Here is a 16901-nt window from a genome sequence, read left to right as displayed (position 1 = left end):
GTGTGCCGACGTTGCTTCCAGAGGCAGTTTGGAACTCAGCGGTCTCGTTCTGTGAGCTTGTGTGGCCTACCACTTCGTGGCTGAGCCGTTGTTGCTTCTAGACGTTTCCACTTCACAATAACAGCACTGTTGACCGGGGCAGCTCTAGCAGGGCAGAAATCTCACAAACTGACTTGATGGTGGCACATTGAATGTCACTGAGCACTTCAGTAAGGCCATTCTACTGACACTGTTTGTCTATGGAGATTGCATGGTTGTGTGCTCAATTTTATACACCTGTCAGCTATGGGTGTGGCTGAAATAGCATAATCCACTCATTTGAAGGGGTGTCCACATACTTTTGTATACATAGTGTAGGTACTTTTATTAATGGATTTTAAAAGCTGCTGCAGTTTTTACGCCAGATATGTAATAACTACAGTGGGGTCTGAAATTATGGGCAAAAATGACAGTTTAAAATAAATCATTAAAATACTGAGCTATATTGTAGTCCAAAAAATTGGGAGGTTATATTTATTTTATACTATTAACTTTGCTCAGAGAAAGAGATTTGAGTTGGAGAACACATTGAGAGGGATATTAGACCATTCCTCCTTACAGAATTCTTGCAGATCCTTGATATCCGTTCATGTGTGCTTATGGACTGTCCTCTTCAATTCAAACCACAGGTTTTCAATTGGTTTCAAGTCTGGAGACTGATATGGCCATTGCAAAATATTGATCTTGTGGCCAATGAACCATTCTTTGTGGATTTTGATGTGTGCTAAAGATCTATTTGCGGCCAAGTTTAAGCCTCCTGACAGAAGCAACCAGGTGTTCGACTAAAATATCATGGCACTGGGTAAATTTCATGATGCCATTGATCTTGACAAGGGCTCCAGGACCGATGACATGAAAATAGAGCTCTTTGGCCATGCACACCAGTGGTGGGTTTGGTGTTGAAATGAGAGTGCATAAGCAGATAAAAACACTCCAACACACACATAACATGCACACACATTAATACTGACTCTACACACACACACACACACACACACACACACACACACACACACACACACACACACACACACACACACACACACACACACACACACACACACTTCCCCAAAACACATGTAAATATTGGACTATAAATTGTTCCTTCCTGTATTATGCTTATACTAAAATGTTTATTCTATTCTACTGAGCCATTAACTTTATGTTCATATTCTTATCTTTTATTATTTCTTATTGTTGTTGCATTGTCGAGAAGGAACCTGCAAGGAACCTGCAACCTGTGCATTGGACAGTGTATACCATGTGTATCCTGTACATACAACTAATACAACTTGAAACTTCAGCCATCCATAGAGCCTTCAATAGACTATAATAGTGCAGCTCTTGTCACAAGGATGCATGTACTGTATGTTTTCATGAGCACTGACCCTGTATATAGCTTACTTTCTTTCTCGTGTTCTTCTTATTTATTTATTTATTTATTTATTGTTTTTGTTCTACTGTGTAATGCTTTATTGATTACTGTATTGCTGGGTTTGGCGCTAGCAAGACAGGCATTTCACTGTACTTGTGCACGTGACATTAAAACTTGAAACATCTATTTGTTTAATTTCTGAATGGGCAACCTATATGATTTATTTTAAACTCATATTGGCGTGAGGGTGATGCTACAAATTTCTGATTGAATAAATGGCCGTTAAAAAACAAGGCTATTTAAGTGACTGCCACTTTAAAAGCTGTGAAGGTATTAGCATTAGGTTCTGTCCAGTGTGATTTCAAAATAATCCAGTGAGCTGTGAGTAAAAAAAGGGGAAAAACTGAAAAAAGCTTCAGCTTGTTGTCCTGCCAAGTTCTGTAAAGGGAGCCCTGCCCGGTGAGATCCCTATTTCTGTGGCTCCCCCCTTTTCCCCTCTTCCCAGATCCCTCTCTTTTCCTCTCTCCCTCTGCCCTGATCACTCTTTTCCTCTCCTCCCAATCCCCCTCTTTTCTTATAGCCTACTGTGGATAGAGAGGGAACAGGGACACATCTGGTCCACTGGAACTGAATCTGGAGAGAGAAACACCAACCTTTCACACAAAGGTAAGGAAGACCTAACCATTCAACAAGATCACAGGCTGAAAAGGTTGAGAAGTTTCAGTCGTTTGACTTTCGATTATTCTAATAAGGTTTTCATGTGATATGTCGGTGAGTAGACCATTTGTTTTACATTGTTATACTGTAGCAGAATGGGGTACAATACTTTCTTAACTATTTTTCATTCACCACTTTAGGGGCTTTAATGCATGTAGGTCACTGCACAGAGCTCTGTTACAGTTACCTCATAATCCGATCTTAATGTTTTCTCACATTGTTTGGCCATAAGCAGGGAAAGTGTTTGGCCATAGGCAGGGAAAGTGAGGGGAAGACTGATTGTATGGTTCATCTGCCTTCAATCATCACATCATAGTCACTTCCCTTTCACAGGTTATGGTGCATTGTCCAGTATCCAGTGACAACTTGGCACTGCAACTTCAAACCTCTCACTACAGCTAATAATAATTATCTTGTTGTGATTTTGTTTGTATTCCGAGTTCAATAGATATCATTAGGACACAATCTAATTTGTTGGCTTGGGACAGTCTTCAGCACAAAACAGTTTTTGTGTGTTCTATTTTTCAGCTAACTTGGGTTCTCCTGCTGTCCCCTGCAGATTGACGAGGGATGTGTCTGCCTGGCCGGCACGGCAGCAAAGTCAATCTCTGAGTGTGCACAGAGGGACGCATCTCCCAGACAACATGCAGCGTTGACTCTCCTGGTGTTCACAGCTGTTGTGGACTCCACCTGCACCCACCTCTCGCTCTGACGTCTCTGAATACCAACAAGGAGGAAGACACAGAAAGGCAGGCGGGCCGGCATTATGTTGGAGGAATTCTCTACCAGCAACACAGACGGGACAGAGACGCGTGCCGAGTTGATAGATCATGGGATTGTAAGGCACAGGAGCCCACATGGGACCCAGCGGAGAGTTAAAGTCCAACTACACTCTGATGACACAGATGCATCGCCACCGCCATTCCAACCGGATAAACACTCCAGCAATGGCTGCCGTTCAGTGGAGTCTCTGGATGCTGGATCGAGACAAAGAGTGTGTGTGACTGTGCCTGCCAGTAAACCTTCAGGCTGCTGCTGTGGCATAAGCCGCAGGAAGGGCCTTGGGCCTTGTGTACTGTGCTGCAGCCAAAGTAAACCGATCACAGACGTCTGCAATGACTCTGACAGTAACACTCCAGTCCAGAGAGCAGGGATCTCACCTCAGACGTACACAGCGGATAAAACAGGATATGTTACACAGAGCATTGTGGGTACCGTAGTACATCATGGTACAGATGTACGTAGGAGTGTCAAGGAGTTGGAGTCGCAGGAGTTGTCTCCTCTGTGTAATGCAAGGACACTCCCAGGTAGGGGCAAGAACTGGTTTCAGGGCTTGCTCTACTCTGATACCTCCTTAGGTGATAGAGGCATGGAGGCTGTAGAGGGCAAATTGTCAGGCTCAGCATCCTCAGTCCCATCTTCCCCCATAAGAGTCGCTACGGGCAGCTTCGCCTTCTGTCTCGGAGAGGAGATGACGTCATCAACAGTCGCTGACACCAGCTGTGCCCACGAACTCAGAGATGGGCACATCAGCCCAAGGGGCAAGGCCAAAACGCAAAGGTGCTCTACACTGGCACTCCTTCCCACCAGCCCTCCCAAAAGCCCCACAGCTTTGAAGATGGCCTCAGACAATAGGTTAGGATTTGACTGCGAGACTGAGGATAGCTTGGTATATAATAAGAGGGAGCGTTCGACGGTCCTGGTCCGTAGGTTCTTGAGGGATAACCAGAGGGTGAAGAAGTCTGTGTGTACAGGGACTAGGGCAATCATCAGGACATTACCCTCGTGGAGGATCAGTGAGGAAGCGTGGGACGCTGTCTGCAGAAGGGACCGTTTCTCTGGGCCTAGTGAATACAGTCGCTTGAGTGGATACAGTGGGCACAGTTCAACCTCTCAGAGTCTACATCTGCAAGCATGTAAACCTCACCTTGGAAAAAAAGGAGACATGTTTTTTGAGGTAAGAACATACACACAGTTAGCTTTCATGGTTCCATTGAGCAAAACTGTGTCACTTTTAGTTTAAAATCTACTTTGGAAAAGCCCTAGACTGCACTGGACACACTCACACTCATACACACACACACTCATACACACACACACTCATACACACACACACACTCATACACACACACACACACACACACACACACACACACACACACACACACACACACACACACACACACACACACACACACACACACACACACACACACACACACACACACACACGGCGGGGCACAAAAAGGAAAAATGTGTGTGAAATCCCCTGCTACAGTATGTAATAGTTACTACACACAGTGCAGTGTGAGGCAAAACTCACGGAGCTGCAGGGGAAATGGGGGTTGGGGTAGCCGGGTAGGAGAGCAAAGGGGAGGGGTGGTTAAAAGTTAAGTAGAACACTAGAGGCCTGTATTATAGAGGGTGCGTCTCAAATAGCACCTTATTCCCTAAAGTGCATTACTTTTCAACAAAGCCTTATGGTCAAAGGTAGTGCACTATATAGGGAATAGGATGCCATTTGAGATGTAGAAAGAGGGTCTGGGATTGCTTCTCTGCTCCAGTGGGTACACACCCAATGGAAAAGTTAGGCTACACCATTACATCACAATCACTTGGCAGATGGTTACAGTCTTAACCATGAGAAACAAATAAAGTCCGTGGAAAACAAAGCACACACACTCCAGAGTTTGTTTTTAAGGTGTTGCCGAGTCAAAAACAACAAGCTTCAGGGGAAATGAAAGGAATAACTTACATACTTAGCCTACTTATTGGTCCATAATTTGCTAATGGTTTGGCTGATAGAGCCAGAGCAGGTCAAAATATTCATAACCTGTATGGAAAGAAGAACCTCTGAGATAAGGATGATTAGAGAAAACTGGTGATGGTGATGTTTGTGTTGACTTCGAAAAAATATATTTTACCATAATGGAAATAAGCCTTCGGGCTATATTTTGTTTTTACCCTCAATAATTTTGTGTGTATGTAAAGTTAATAAAACAGGATGTGTGTACAGTGGTCCCACACAATAAATAGTTTATGAGTACATTCATAAAGAGGGGGATGAGTGGCATAAACTCAGAGGGGTTATGGTGCTTTAAAGTGTCAATCTGGGAGAGAAACCAACTGCAGACCTCATTCAGTACTAATTCTGCAGTGGCAATAGACTCTACCCTGCCGGTAACAATACAGTGGATTAGACTGCCACCTAGTGGTAAACTACATATTGGTACTGCCCACTTGAATCCTTGGAACAGAGAAGTGTCCAATCTGGAAAACACTGCTGTTTGCTCCAGTCAAAGCAATAACACTCCTGATTCAACTTGTCAATAAATAACAGTCTGCCTTCAATAGTCTGCCTTTATTAGTTGAATTTGGGCAATAACATTTAAATCTAATTCCGGTAAACTAATTGCACTTCTTTGAAAATAAATTATATGGCTGATTTAAATGGGTTCTTCTTTTTTATTACAATGAACCTGCAACAAAGATAGCTCAGATGTGTGAGTGCCTTTTGAATTTTGATTTAACTGGCAGCCATGGAAATTGAATTAACTCCAACTCTTGTTGTACAAGAGGTATTTGTACCAGAGGAGGCTGGTGGGAGGAGCTATAGGAGGACAGGCTCATTATAATGGCCGGAATGGAATCAATGGAACGGAGTCAAGCGTGTGGTTTCCATATGTTTGATGTGTTTAGTATGGTTCCAATCATTCCATTCCAGCCATTACAATGACCCTGCCTACCTATAGCTCCTCCCACCAGCCTCCACTGATTTGTGCAGAACCACCATGGTCTCAGCAGAAATAAGACTTTAAGATCCTGGTTAAGTCGTTTCTGTACAAAATAATGCCAGAATCTATGTCAGTAATCAGGTGATCAAGGTTAAAATAGGTCATTTTAGGGTTGGCTGAACTCAGAAAACACAACACTTGTTACATACAACTTTTAACTGTGGGTCAGGGTTAAGGACAATTCAGAGAATTATTAGGGGAAATTCTGTGAAAGAAAACATTGCCATTGAAAATAACAGCTAGGCAATTGAATAAACAATTGTGATTGGTAACTGAGTGTGCATGTGTGCATGTCCTCTGTGTGTCTTGAGTGCACTCACTGCCGACCAATGCGTTAAAATAAGGCTTTGTTTATATAGTAAAGAGATTTTCACCCATCACCCAAACTGCAGCCTTTCGTAAGATGTCTGTGTGGCAAAAAACATTGCTGTCTTGGTTTTGAAATACATTGGGATCAAATGTATTTACAATATGATATGAAAGATGCAGGCATATGTCTATGAGCTGCAGACCTGGGATAACTATAGTTGTAACCAGGGGCGCAACTTTGGTTTTAGAAGTGGGGAGGACATAATCTTTTTATTTCTATATATATATATTTTTAATCCTGTAGGATAAACACCCCAACCAGTCTACCCGACTTCTCAGAGACGTCCGCATGGTCCTAAAGCACACCGATGCCTCGTTTTGTATCACATTCCAATGATAAAACTGGGGGGGACAAAAATGCAATTTCAAAATGTGGGGGGGGACATGTTGTTATTGTTATCATTCTCAGTATCACTTAACATTAGACTGTTCTTGTGCCTGTGTAATAAAACTATAATTACTTTTGGAGCAACCTTTTATTAGCATGTTGTTACATAATGCTTTGGTAATTGCATTTTATTGCATACAAATGCGCTGAAAGTTTTTGTAACTACTGTACACAAGAGGAAGTGACTGTGCTTTATTCCACTTATGTAATAATTTCATTATTTATGCAATTATAAAGCAATTTCCAAAGTCCTATGAAACAACAATGCTGCTATTGTAATAATTACAAAATTACTACACATGTATAAAAACTTGATGTTAAGTGTTACTGTATTACCTTAAGTCTCACTCATTGTGAAAATATATTTGTTAGTAAATTTGATACTACAGAAGTGGTCTACTATAATGTTGAGGGGATTCCATGTCCCTTATTTATTTCATTCTAGAAAATAGGCTATATTAAGATTAATATCTAAGAGCCCTCCAAACCATGTGCTTATGATCATATATTTAAACTAATCAAACTAAGTGCTGTAATTTTTGGTTCTTCATCAAATATTTGGCAGACATCAAATACATTTTTGTTTTTGTTTTCAAACAACTTGCATATATTCAAATACCTTCAAATATTATTTGGTTTTCTGAGAGGTATTCAACATTTTCTGAGAGCTTTATTTGAATATCAAAGAAAATAGTTGCCTTTTAGTTGAAACTCTATATAAACTATATTTGACTACCTTGAGTATTTGAAAAGTTTGTATTTTCAAATAAACAAAAAAAGACAACTATTTTCTTCCCAGATCTGATGAGCTGTGATAATTTATCCCTGCATATTTTAGTTGAAGCCCAAGGCATCTTGTATCAACTCCTGTCATCAGGGAGTTCTGACACCAAATCATTGCAAGAAAAAAAAACATTGTATTGACCTGGCTGTTTTTAATGCAGAACTGAGAACTGTAATTAGTCTATGCTTCATATTTCATATCTATCTGCAACACTTACCATTTTGCCATAATGAGAGAGAGAGAGAGAGAGAGAGAGAGAGAGAGAGAGAGAGAGAGAGAGAGAGAGAGAGAGAGAGAGAGAGAGAGAGAGAGAGAGAACTATTGAATGAACCCACAGTAGAGTCATTGGTGAATTACATCACAGTGGCTAATACTGGCTATGTAGTCACTATAGTGGTTTACAGTAGGAGATGAGAGACGGTGATGTGTGTTTTATATATAAAGGTAATGTTATTTTCCTAATACCTCTTACTAATGTCCAGTCTCCCTAACCATATAAGGGGAGCTGTCCCAAAACTCTCTCTCTCTCTCTCTCTCCCTCTCTCTCTCAGGTTTCAGACATGCTCTCTCTCTTCTGTCTCAAACATATCTCCCTCCTCTCTTCCTCTCTCTTCCACTACAAACTGGAACATACAGACATGACAAGACTATTCTGGATTTACTGACTTTCACCAATTTTGGATGCTGTATCACATTAGGCATGATCTTCTAATGTAAGTCAGAATATATTTTCTCTTTCTTTCAGATGGTTAATTCAAAGAAAGCACTAGTACTTTACTAACATTTCTACCAAACCATGCATACTATAATCTTTGCTATTCATATCAGTGGGGATCACTCGAATTAGAGTATGATTGTCTTTCTGATGGCAAATGTGGGTCCAATTTGTCGGTCTTCAGACGGCTGGAACGTAATCCGAGAACCTTGATACTGATCAACTGTTTTGTAAAACCCTACCAAGCATAGTGTTGCTTATGGCAGTTGCTCATGACAGTGTTGCAAGGGCTCCATACATGTTCTTCTCAACTATCATTTCACAGGGTTTCATTAGAAAACATACAGTACATGCATCCTTGTGACAAGAGCTGCACTATTATAGTCTATTGAAGGCTCTATGGATGGCTGAAGTTTCAAGTTGTATTAGTTGTATGTACAGGATACACATGGTATACACTGTCCAATGAAATGCTCACTTGCAGGTTCCTTCTCCACAATGCAACTACAATAAGAAATAATAAAAGATAAGAATATGAACATAAAGTTAATGGCTCAGTAGAATAGAATACATTTTTTAGCATAAGTATAATACAGGAAGGCACAATTTATAGTCCAATATTTACATGTGTTTTGGGGAAGGGGTGTGTGTGTGTGTGTGTGTGTGTGTGTGTGTGTGTGTGTGTGTGTGTGTGTGTGTGTGTGTGTGTGTGTGTGTGTGTGTGTGTGTGTGTGTGTGTGTGTGTGTGCGTGTGTGAGTGCATGTGTGCTGAGGTGCAGAGAGTCAGAGCAGGTGGTCAGTCCAGTTCAAGTGTTCAGCAGTCTGATGGCTTGTAGATAGAAACATTCTCTGAGCCTGTTGGTATCAGACCTAATGCTCTGATACCGTCTGCCCAACGGCAAGGTAGTGAATCAAATCAAAATCAAATTGTATTAGTCACGTGTCGAATACAACAGGTGTATTACAGTGAAATGCTTACTTACGAGCCCCTAACCAACAATGCAGTTTAAAAAAAATACGGATAAGAATAAGAAATAAAAGTAACAAGTAATTAAAGAGCAGCAGTAAAATAACAATAGCGAGACTATATACAGGGGGGTACCGGTACAGAGTCAATGTCCGGGGGCACCGGTTGGTTGAGGTAATATGTACATGTAGGTAGAGATATTAAAGTGATAACAACAGAGAGTAGCAGCACTGTATTAGAGGAGAAGAGGGGGGGGGGCATTGCAAATAGTCTGAGTAGCCATTTGATTAGGTGTTCGGGAGTCTTATGGCTTGGGGGTAGAAGCTGTTTAGAAGCCTCTTGGACCTAGACTTGGCGCTTCGGAACCATTTGCCATGCGGTAGCAGAGAGAACAGTCTATGACTAGGGTGGCTGGAGTCTTTGAACAGCTCATGGCTGGGGTGTGTGGTGTCCTTGAGGATGCTGCAGGCCTTCCTTAGGCACAGTTTTGAGTAAATGTCCTGGATGGGTTGGGGCCTTGCGGTTATGGACGGAGTAATTCCCACACCAGGCCGTGATGCAACTGGTCAGGACGCTCTCGATGGTGGAGCGGTAGTATTTGGAGAGGACCCAGGGTGGCATGCAGTACTTCTTCAGCTGCCTTAGGAAGTAAAGATGCTGTTGTGCCCTCTTGATAAGAGTGATGGTGTTGTTGGTCCATATCAAGTCATCGGTGATGTGGAAGCTAAGGAACTTAAAACTGCTCTCTCTACTGCAGTCCCATTGATGTGGATCAGGGCATGTTCCCTGCTGCTTCCTGAAGTCAACAATCAACTCCTTTGTTTTGCTGACATTAAGGGAGAGGTTGTTGTCCTGGCACCACAATGCCAGTTCACATACCTCCTCCCTATAGGCTGACTTGGCATTGTTTTCTTATCAGGCCAACAACCATGGTGTCGTCAGCAAACTTGATGATGGAGTTAGTGTCATGCAAAGCCACTTAGCAAAGGGACACCCCTGGGGGCCCCCTGTGTTAAGAGTCAGTGTGGAGGAGGTGTTGTTGCTGGTCCTGACAGCTCGTGGTCTGCCTGTCAGGAAGTCCAGGATCCAGTTGCAGAGGGTGGTATCCAGACCCAGGGCTCTGAACTTGTTGTTGAGCTTGGAGGGAACAATAGTGTTGAATGCTGAACTGTAGTCAATGAACAGCATTCTCACATAGATGTTCCTCTTGTCCAGGTGCATTAAGGCTGTGTGAATAATGAAGGAAATGGCATCATCCATGGAGTGGTAGGCAAATTTGAGTGGGTCCAGTGTGCCTGGCATGCTGGCCTTGATGTGGGCCATGACCAGCATCTTGAAGCACTTCATTATGACCGGGGTGAGTGCGAAGGGGCGATAGTCATTTGGGCATGTCCCCTTGTCTTTCTTGGGGACTGGGATGATGGTGGTCTCCAGGAAGCATTTATCAAAGGTAGTAGGGTGTTCTCTCTCACCCCTCTAGACTAAACATACAGTATGTGTTCTGCTTAATTTAAACAGACAGAAATGTATAAACTGACTACATGAGTTCAACTTTTAATATGTGAAAGGTATTTGACTGACACTTAACATTAATGTAACATTTCTAAAGGGGTTGTAAAGAGTTTATCAGTAGTTTAAACATTTACATTTAAGTCATTTAGCAGACGCTCTTATCCAGAGCGACTTACATTTTTAACCTTTTTTATTTAACTAGGCAAGTCAGTTAAGAACAAACTCTTATTTTCAATGACGGCCTAGGAACAGTGGGTTAACTGCCTTGTTCAGGGGCAGAACGACAGATGTGTACCTTGTCAGCTCGGGGATTTGAACTTGCAACCTTTCGGTTACTAGCCCAACGCTCTAACCACTAGGCTACCCTGCCGCCCCGGCATTCATAAAGACAGATGGTAATAAACAGTTATTACAATTTGAGAGAGAATGTTATTGGTTTAGACCTACAAATCGTTGTACAAGTACTAGCAACAAGCTGAATGGAAAGTAGTACTACAACTCACTTTCTTCTTTCAAATATTGAAACTTTACAAAATTGACAAAACCAAATATAAGAACACTGTGCATCTCAATAACCAAGGCTTTCTTCACCTGCTCTGAAATGGACAGGTATATGCAAATACTAAGGCTTCTTCTAACATACAGCTCTCACCTTCCTCATGATCAGTACATAATGAAGTGGATGAGGAGAGGACACCACTATAGACAATTGTGATGCACCCTATGATCATGTTGAAATCGACCAAAATCCTGAGCTTTGAGTGAGAATGACGAGATACAACCATTTGACAAATGAGGTCCATTGACGGCCATTATCCCCAACGTCTGTGGAGGCCTCTGGTCCAGCCCAGCTCATGCTGGGTCATATTCATTATGGCAAAATGTTTTTCGGAAAAAAATGTCTTACGGAAAACAAAAATAAGCTGTTCTTATTGGACAAATCCAGGGAGCTGATAAACAACCAGAAATAACAATTGATTTTCTGGTTCAAAGCTAAACTTAGATATGTGTTTTTGGTTGTCAAGTCTATTATACCATGGCCATTTCAAGCTTATCTTTCAAAAAAAAATGAAAGGTTATTTCAGAATATTTATGCAAATGTATTGGTTATTAAGGTATTAAGTTATTGATCCCACTTTGTAGTATACCCCTCAGGTATAGTCCCTCCCTGTTTAAGTCCGTTTTCTTACGTTTGGTGCCTAATGAACATGACCCAGAGTTTGATAAAGCATGTGGCCGTGGAGCCTGTGGAGCCTGTGGAGCTGTGCAGGTATCAGACTGTCTAAACATGGCTGATTGATCCTTGATAAGGATGGAGGCCGGGCCAGGCCAGTCCGGGCAAGGGGACGTACACGTCCTGGAAAACAAAATATTTAGTCAGTCCTGACGCTCTCCAGACCTGAGATGCATGCCATAGAGAGTGCTAGAGGAAAGAGTAAGTCACTTGAGCATTCAGATGATACAGTCGGTATGCTGAACTAAATGATGCAAAGCCTGGTCTCAGATCTGTTTGTGCTGTCTTGCCAACTCCTATGGTTGTTGGTCATTGGCAAGACAGCACAGACACAACTGGGAGTCTGGGACGAGGCTAGCAAAAATATGCTAACTTTGTCAAAGGTAGACTGGAAATAGGACATCATCATACAGTGTTTCCCCTACGTTCATTGCCCACCGCTGCTAAATTGTTGCCACCGCTGCAAAAAAATATGTAATTTTTTAAAATATATATATTGCTGTCGATACGCGCTTTTAAATTAATAGTCGTTTGCTCAAAGACTGGAAGCCTATTGGAAGAGCTAGCATGTCATTGCGCTAATGCTAGTACCAATGCACCCCACCCTTGTCACCACTGCTAAAAAGAAATCCTAGGGGAAACACTGTTATCATACAATATGATTGGGGCAACCGTCGGGTTACAGAAATCAACAACAGCACAATTCAAATCTGTCAATACTGATGCTATTGACTTTTACCAATGTAGCCATGTCTCAAGGCTTTTATGTCTAACAACCTGTTGTGTATGATATCTGCACATAGATATAGAAGTATGGAGTATGGAAGACATTCTATAAGAATTAACATGTGTGTGTGTGTGTGTGTGTGTGTGTGTGTGTGTGTGTGTGTGTGTGTGTGCGTGTGCGCGTGCGTGTGTGTCTGGTGCATGCATGCGTCTGTTCATTAGTGCATTCATTCATGTGTTGGAGAGAATAACATAATTTATGACTATGAGTTCCATACCCTTTAAAGGAACCGAAGGAGGATAAAGTGCTGTGAGGATGATGTGAATATAATTTCTGAATATTCGACTCCAGGGAGTAAATATTTGGTTTAGCTAAAGCACAATGTCTGTTAGGCTCTGCCAGCTGGATCCGCTTCCTGACTTCTCTCTCTCCTCTCTCCTCATACTGACTAACAGCCAAAAGGGACTGGAGAGGGGTGGTGGTGGGGTGCGGGCTGGATGTCCTGGGTCCTACAGAGGGTTGATGGAGGTTTGGGGCTAGAGGTCCTCAGGAGGGGTGGTGATGGTGGTGGTAGGGGGTTGCTCCCTGTCTCCTCTCGCTCTCCCAACACTGGGTAAAATACACAGTCGGGGAGGGACTATGGTGGTGGGCGCCCTCCAAGGGTGCTGCTCCTGACCTTCCCTCTCATCTTTCCACATACTGGCTAACAACCATCTCCCCAGGTTCAGAGGGTTTAGATAAGCAAAAAGGTGTGGGTCCGCACTCAAAAAGATGTCTCATAAAGCTTACTTAATTTTTTAATGTTTGTATTATTTTTACAGGATCAGAGGGTTTACCTACAGCCAGTGGTGTAAAGTACTTAAGTAAAAATACTTTAAAGTACTACTAAATCTGTACTTTACTTTACTATTTATAATTTTGACAACCTTTTTTTCACTACATTCCTAAAGAAATAACGTACTTTTTACTCCATAAATTTTCCCTGACACCCAAAAGTACTTGTTACATTTTGAATGCTTAGCAGGACTGGAAAATGGTCCAATTCGAACACTTATCAAGAGAACATCCCTGGTCATCCATACTGCCTCTGATATGGCAGACTCACTAAATACAAATGCTTCTTTAGTAAATTATGTCTGAGTGTTGGAGTGTGCCCCTAGCTATCCGTAAATAAATAATAAATATAGATATTGTGCCGTCTGGTTGGCTTAATGTAAGAAATTTGAAATTATTTATACTTTTACTTTTGATACTTAAGCATAATTTTTTTTTAAATGAATTTAAGACTTTTACTAAAATAGTATTCACGTTTACTTGAGTCATTTTCTATTAAGGTATCTTTACTTTTACTGAAGTATGACAATTGGGTACTATTTCCACCATCTGCCTACAGCTAACATGCAACAATGCTACAATGTGAGAATTGAAATACTTACATGTCAGATACACAGATCAGAAACGAAAGCAATACATTTCTACTACTGTCTCTCCATGTGGTCTGACCAAAATTCCTGTTGCTTGATTAGGTTGGTTCACATCCATCAGGTTTTCCCATGTAGCTAAAGAGCTTAGTACTGTAGGTCCAAGAGCCAGGGACAAGGCAGAGAGGGGGGTGGGGGTTTAAAGGTGTTTGTGACACAATTGTTATGGGGCTTTTGGTGCACTGTCTTTAGATGTGTCACCTAGCAACAGAAGAGCCTCTTCCTCATAATGGCACTACTTTGTTGACTGAGAATCGTTGTTAATATCACAACCCTCATTTTCACAATATTTTAATACTCAAACAAATGCATTAGACAAACAACAATGTATTGATATTAGACTAACTGCCAAGTTGCATTTCAGAAGCAGACAGACACTTCATATAGATTTTTGTCAGGCTAAAATGGAATACAAATAATTTAATATGTACATGCAGGAAGGGGTAAAGTGACTATGCATAGATAATAAACAGCAAGTAGCAGCAGAGTAAAAAAAGGGGGGTCCAATGCAAATAGTCTGGGTAGCCATTTTATTAACTGTTCAGCAGTTTTGTGGTTTGGGGTTAGAAGCTGTTAAGTAGCCTTTTGGACCTAGATTTGGCCCTCAGGTATCGCTTGCAGTGCAGTAGCAGAGAGAACAGTCTATGACTGGGGTGGCTGGCGACTTTGACCATTTTTAGGGCCTTCCTCTGACACCGCCTGGTATAGAGGTCCAGGATTGAAGGACGCTTGGCTCCAGGGATGAACTGGGCCGTACGCACTACCCTCTGTAGCGCCTTGGGGTCGGATGTTGAGCAGTTGCCATACCAGGCGATGATGCAGCCAGTCAGGATGCTCTCGATGGTGCAGCTGTAGAACTTTTTGAGGATTTGAGGACCCATTCCACATTTTTTCAGTCTCCTGAGGGGGAATTGGCCCACACACAGTGTTATAATAGCACATTTTATGAGAAAGGCTACTGTATGTCTTTTATGGGTGTGATTAGGTGATGACATCCCTGGGTTGTGTTCAGTAGGGAGAAAAGTTTTTAACATTTAGGGACTACTATCTGAACTTGTCCAATGACAACGAAGATAATTGTTTTCCGTAGCAAAACGTTTTGCCTTGCTGAACACAACTATCTTCCTCTGTCTTCCCAGGCATGCCATGCTCTGAGTGCTGAAGTAAGGGTGGCCAGATCCGGAGAGCTACTCCTTTCTTCCAGGAAGCTGCTGACGTCTGCCGAGAGGAGGGATCTGTGTCGTAGGAGGGCCACATTGCCATGGCCAGGAGGAGGAGGGGCGTCTAGCTACCGCGCAACCCTACAGAGGACTGACGTTTCTACCTACATTTCAGGGACCCTCCTGGAAGTGGTTCTGTCCATCGGCAACAGGGGAGACAACGACTCTCCTCCCTGTATCACCACAAGTCCCTTGGGCTGGGCTGTCCTGAAAGGTCCCATAACCAATATGAATCTTATGAAATTCAAGTTGATTAAGCATTGAATCAAGTCAGCTTACATAATAAATTAAATGACATGTATATTAATCAAATGTGGTTAAAATACTACCTGACTTATCAGAGAGAAGGATAGAGCTATAGCCATTTTGCATACACTTATCTGATCCATTCAGTTCTAGAGGAAGTGTCTATGAGTAGGGGCTAGGGGACACATTGGAATTCAGAAACAATCTACAGTATGTTCCTCCTGTCTTAACTCCCTCTTGACTCACCCTCCCCTCCCTCCTTCTCCCTCCCTATTTCCTCCCTCCCCCTCAGAGCGCCAGCTGCACTCCCCCATGGCGGGGTCCAGCGTGGTGCCGGCAGCTCCGCTGACGGAGGTCAACAAGGAGCTGTCTGACCTCTGTCCCCTGGTCAGTTTCCCGGAGGAGATGGCCTACGTCCTCATGGAGCAGGAGCTGCATCTATACAGCCGGATCTTACCCCTGGACTACCTCTGTTTCCTCACCCTCGACCTGGGGGGCCCTGATCAGCCACAGCCCCAGGGGCAGGCACATCAACCTGTACAACCCCATCTTATGGCTGGCTGCAGACGGCCCCACAATGCTGTAGAGGACCTGGTCACAAGATTCAATGAGGTGAGAGAGACATAACTCAGCAATACGGTGCATTAAAACTTAAAGCAGATTTACCTAGCTTGGTGGAGACCCTACTGTAGGAACCTCAAGAGTTAACCAATCCTGTGAATGGGTTAGGTAACTCAGGTGTCTATACTCCATCAGCAAAGTTAGATAAGACGGAAGTTTATGAAGAAGGGCAACAAAAAGCTAGTAATGTAGAAATCTATGGTCTTTAGTGAAGTCCAGCCGACCTTCTGATACAGGATGCAGTGATGAGTATCAGAACTGTCACCTGTAACAAAATGAAGGGCATTATGGTAGATTGCATACAAAGGTTTAAGAGCAGTAGCAGTAGCAGCTCCACATTGATAAATGATATAACTATAATCAAGAACAGATAAAAAGGTTGACTGAATAATCTGCTTCGCACTGCTTAGAGAAAGGCACGATTTGTTTCTGTAGAAAATGCCTACTTTCAATCTAAGCTTCTTAACCAGCTCATTTATATGTTTTTTAAAAGTCAAATCCATATACCTAAGTATTTATATACGGGAACACGTTTGATTGGAGAACCATCTAATGAGTGAACATGTAGTTCATCTGAAACATTCTTACGAGAGTGTAAAAATAACATGTATTTCGTTTTGCCTGAATTAAGCACAAGTTTTAAATTATCAAGGGATTTCTGCATAGCTATTCAATCTGACTGTAGTTTTGACACTGACAGATCAACAGTCGG

General features: G+C 42.3%; 1 protein-coding gene across 1 annotated transcript in view; it reads left to right on the top strand.

Annotated features, from left to right (window-relative positions):
- Positions 1–2897: 2897 nt before the first annotated feature.
- The window catches only part of LOC120045925 (1-phosphatidylinositol 4,5-bisphosphate phosphodiesterase epsilon-1-like), a 38666-nt gene continuing 24662 nt past the window's right edge, over positions 2898–16901 (top strand). The window contains exons 1-3 of the mRNA XM_038990850.1: positions 2898–3800; positions 15242–15536; positions 15861–16180. Of these exons, the coding sequence (XP_038846778.1) occupies positions 2898–3800; positions 15242–15536; positions 15861–16180 (1518 nt within the window). The remainder of the gene's footprint in view (positions 3801–15241; positions 15537–15860; positions 16181–16901) is intronic.

Source organism: Salvelinus namaycush, chromosome 4, assembly GCF_016432855.1.
Source record: "Salvelinus namaycush isolate Seneca chromosome 4, SaNama_1.0, whole genome shotgun sequence".
Lineage (NCBI taxonomy): Eukaryota > Metazoa > Chordata > Actinopteri > Salmoniformes > Salmonidae > Salvelinus > Salvelinus namaycush.
This window is presented reverse-complemented; position numbering and strand designations above follow the sequence as displayed.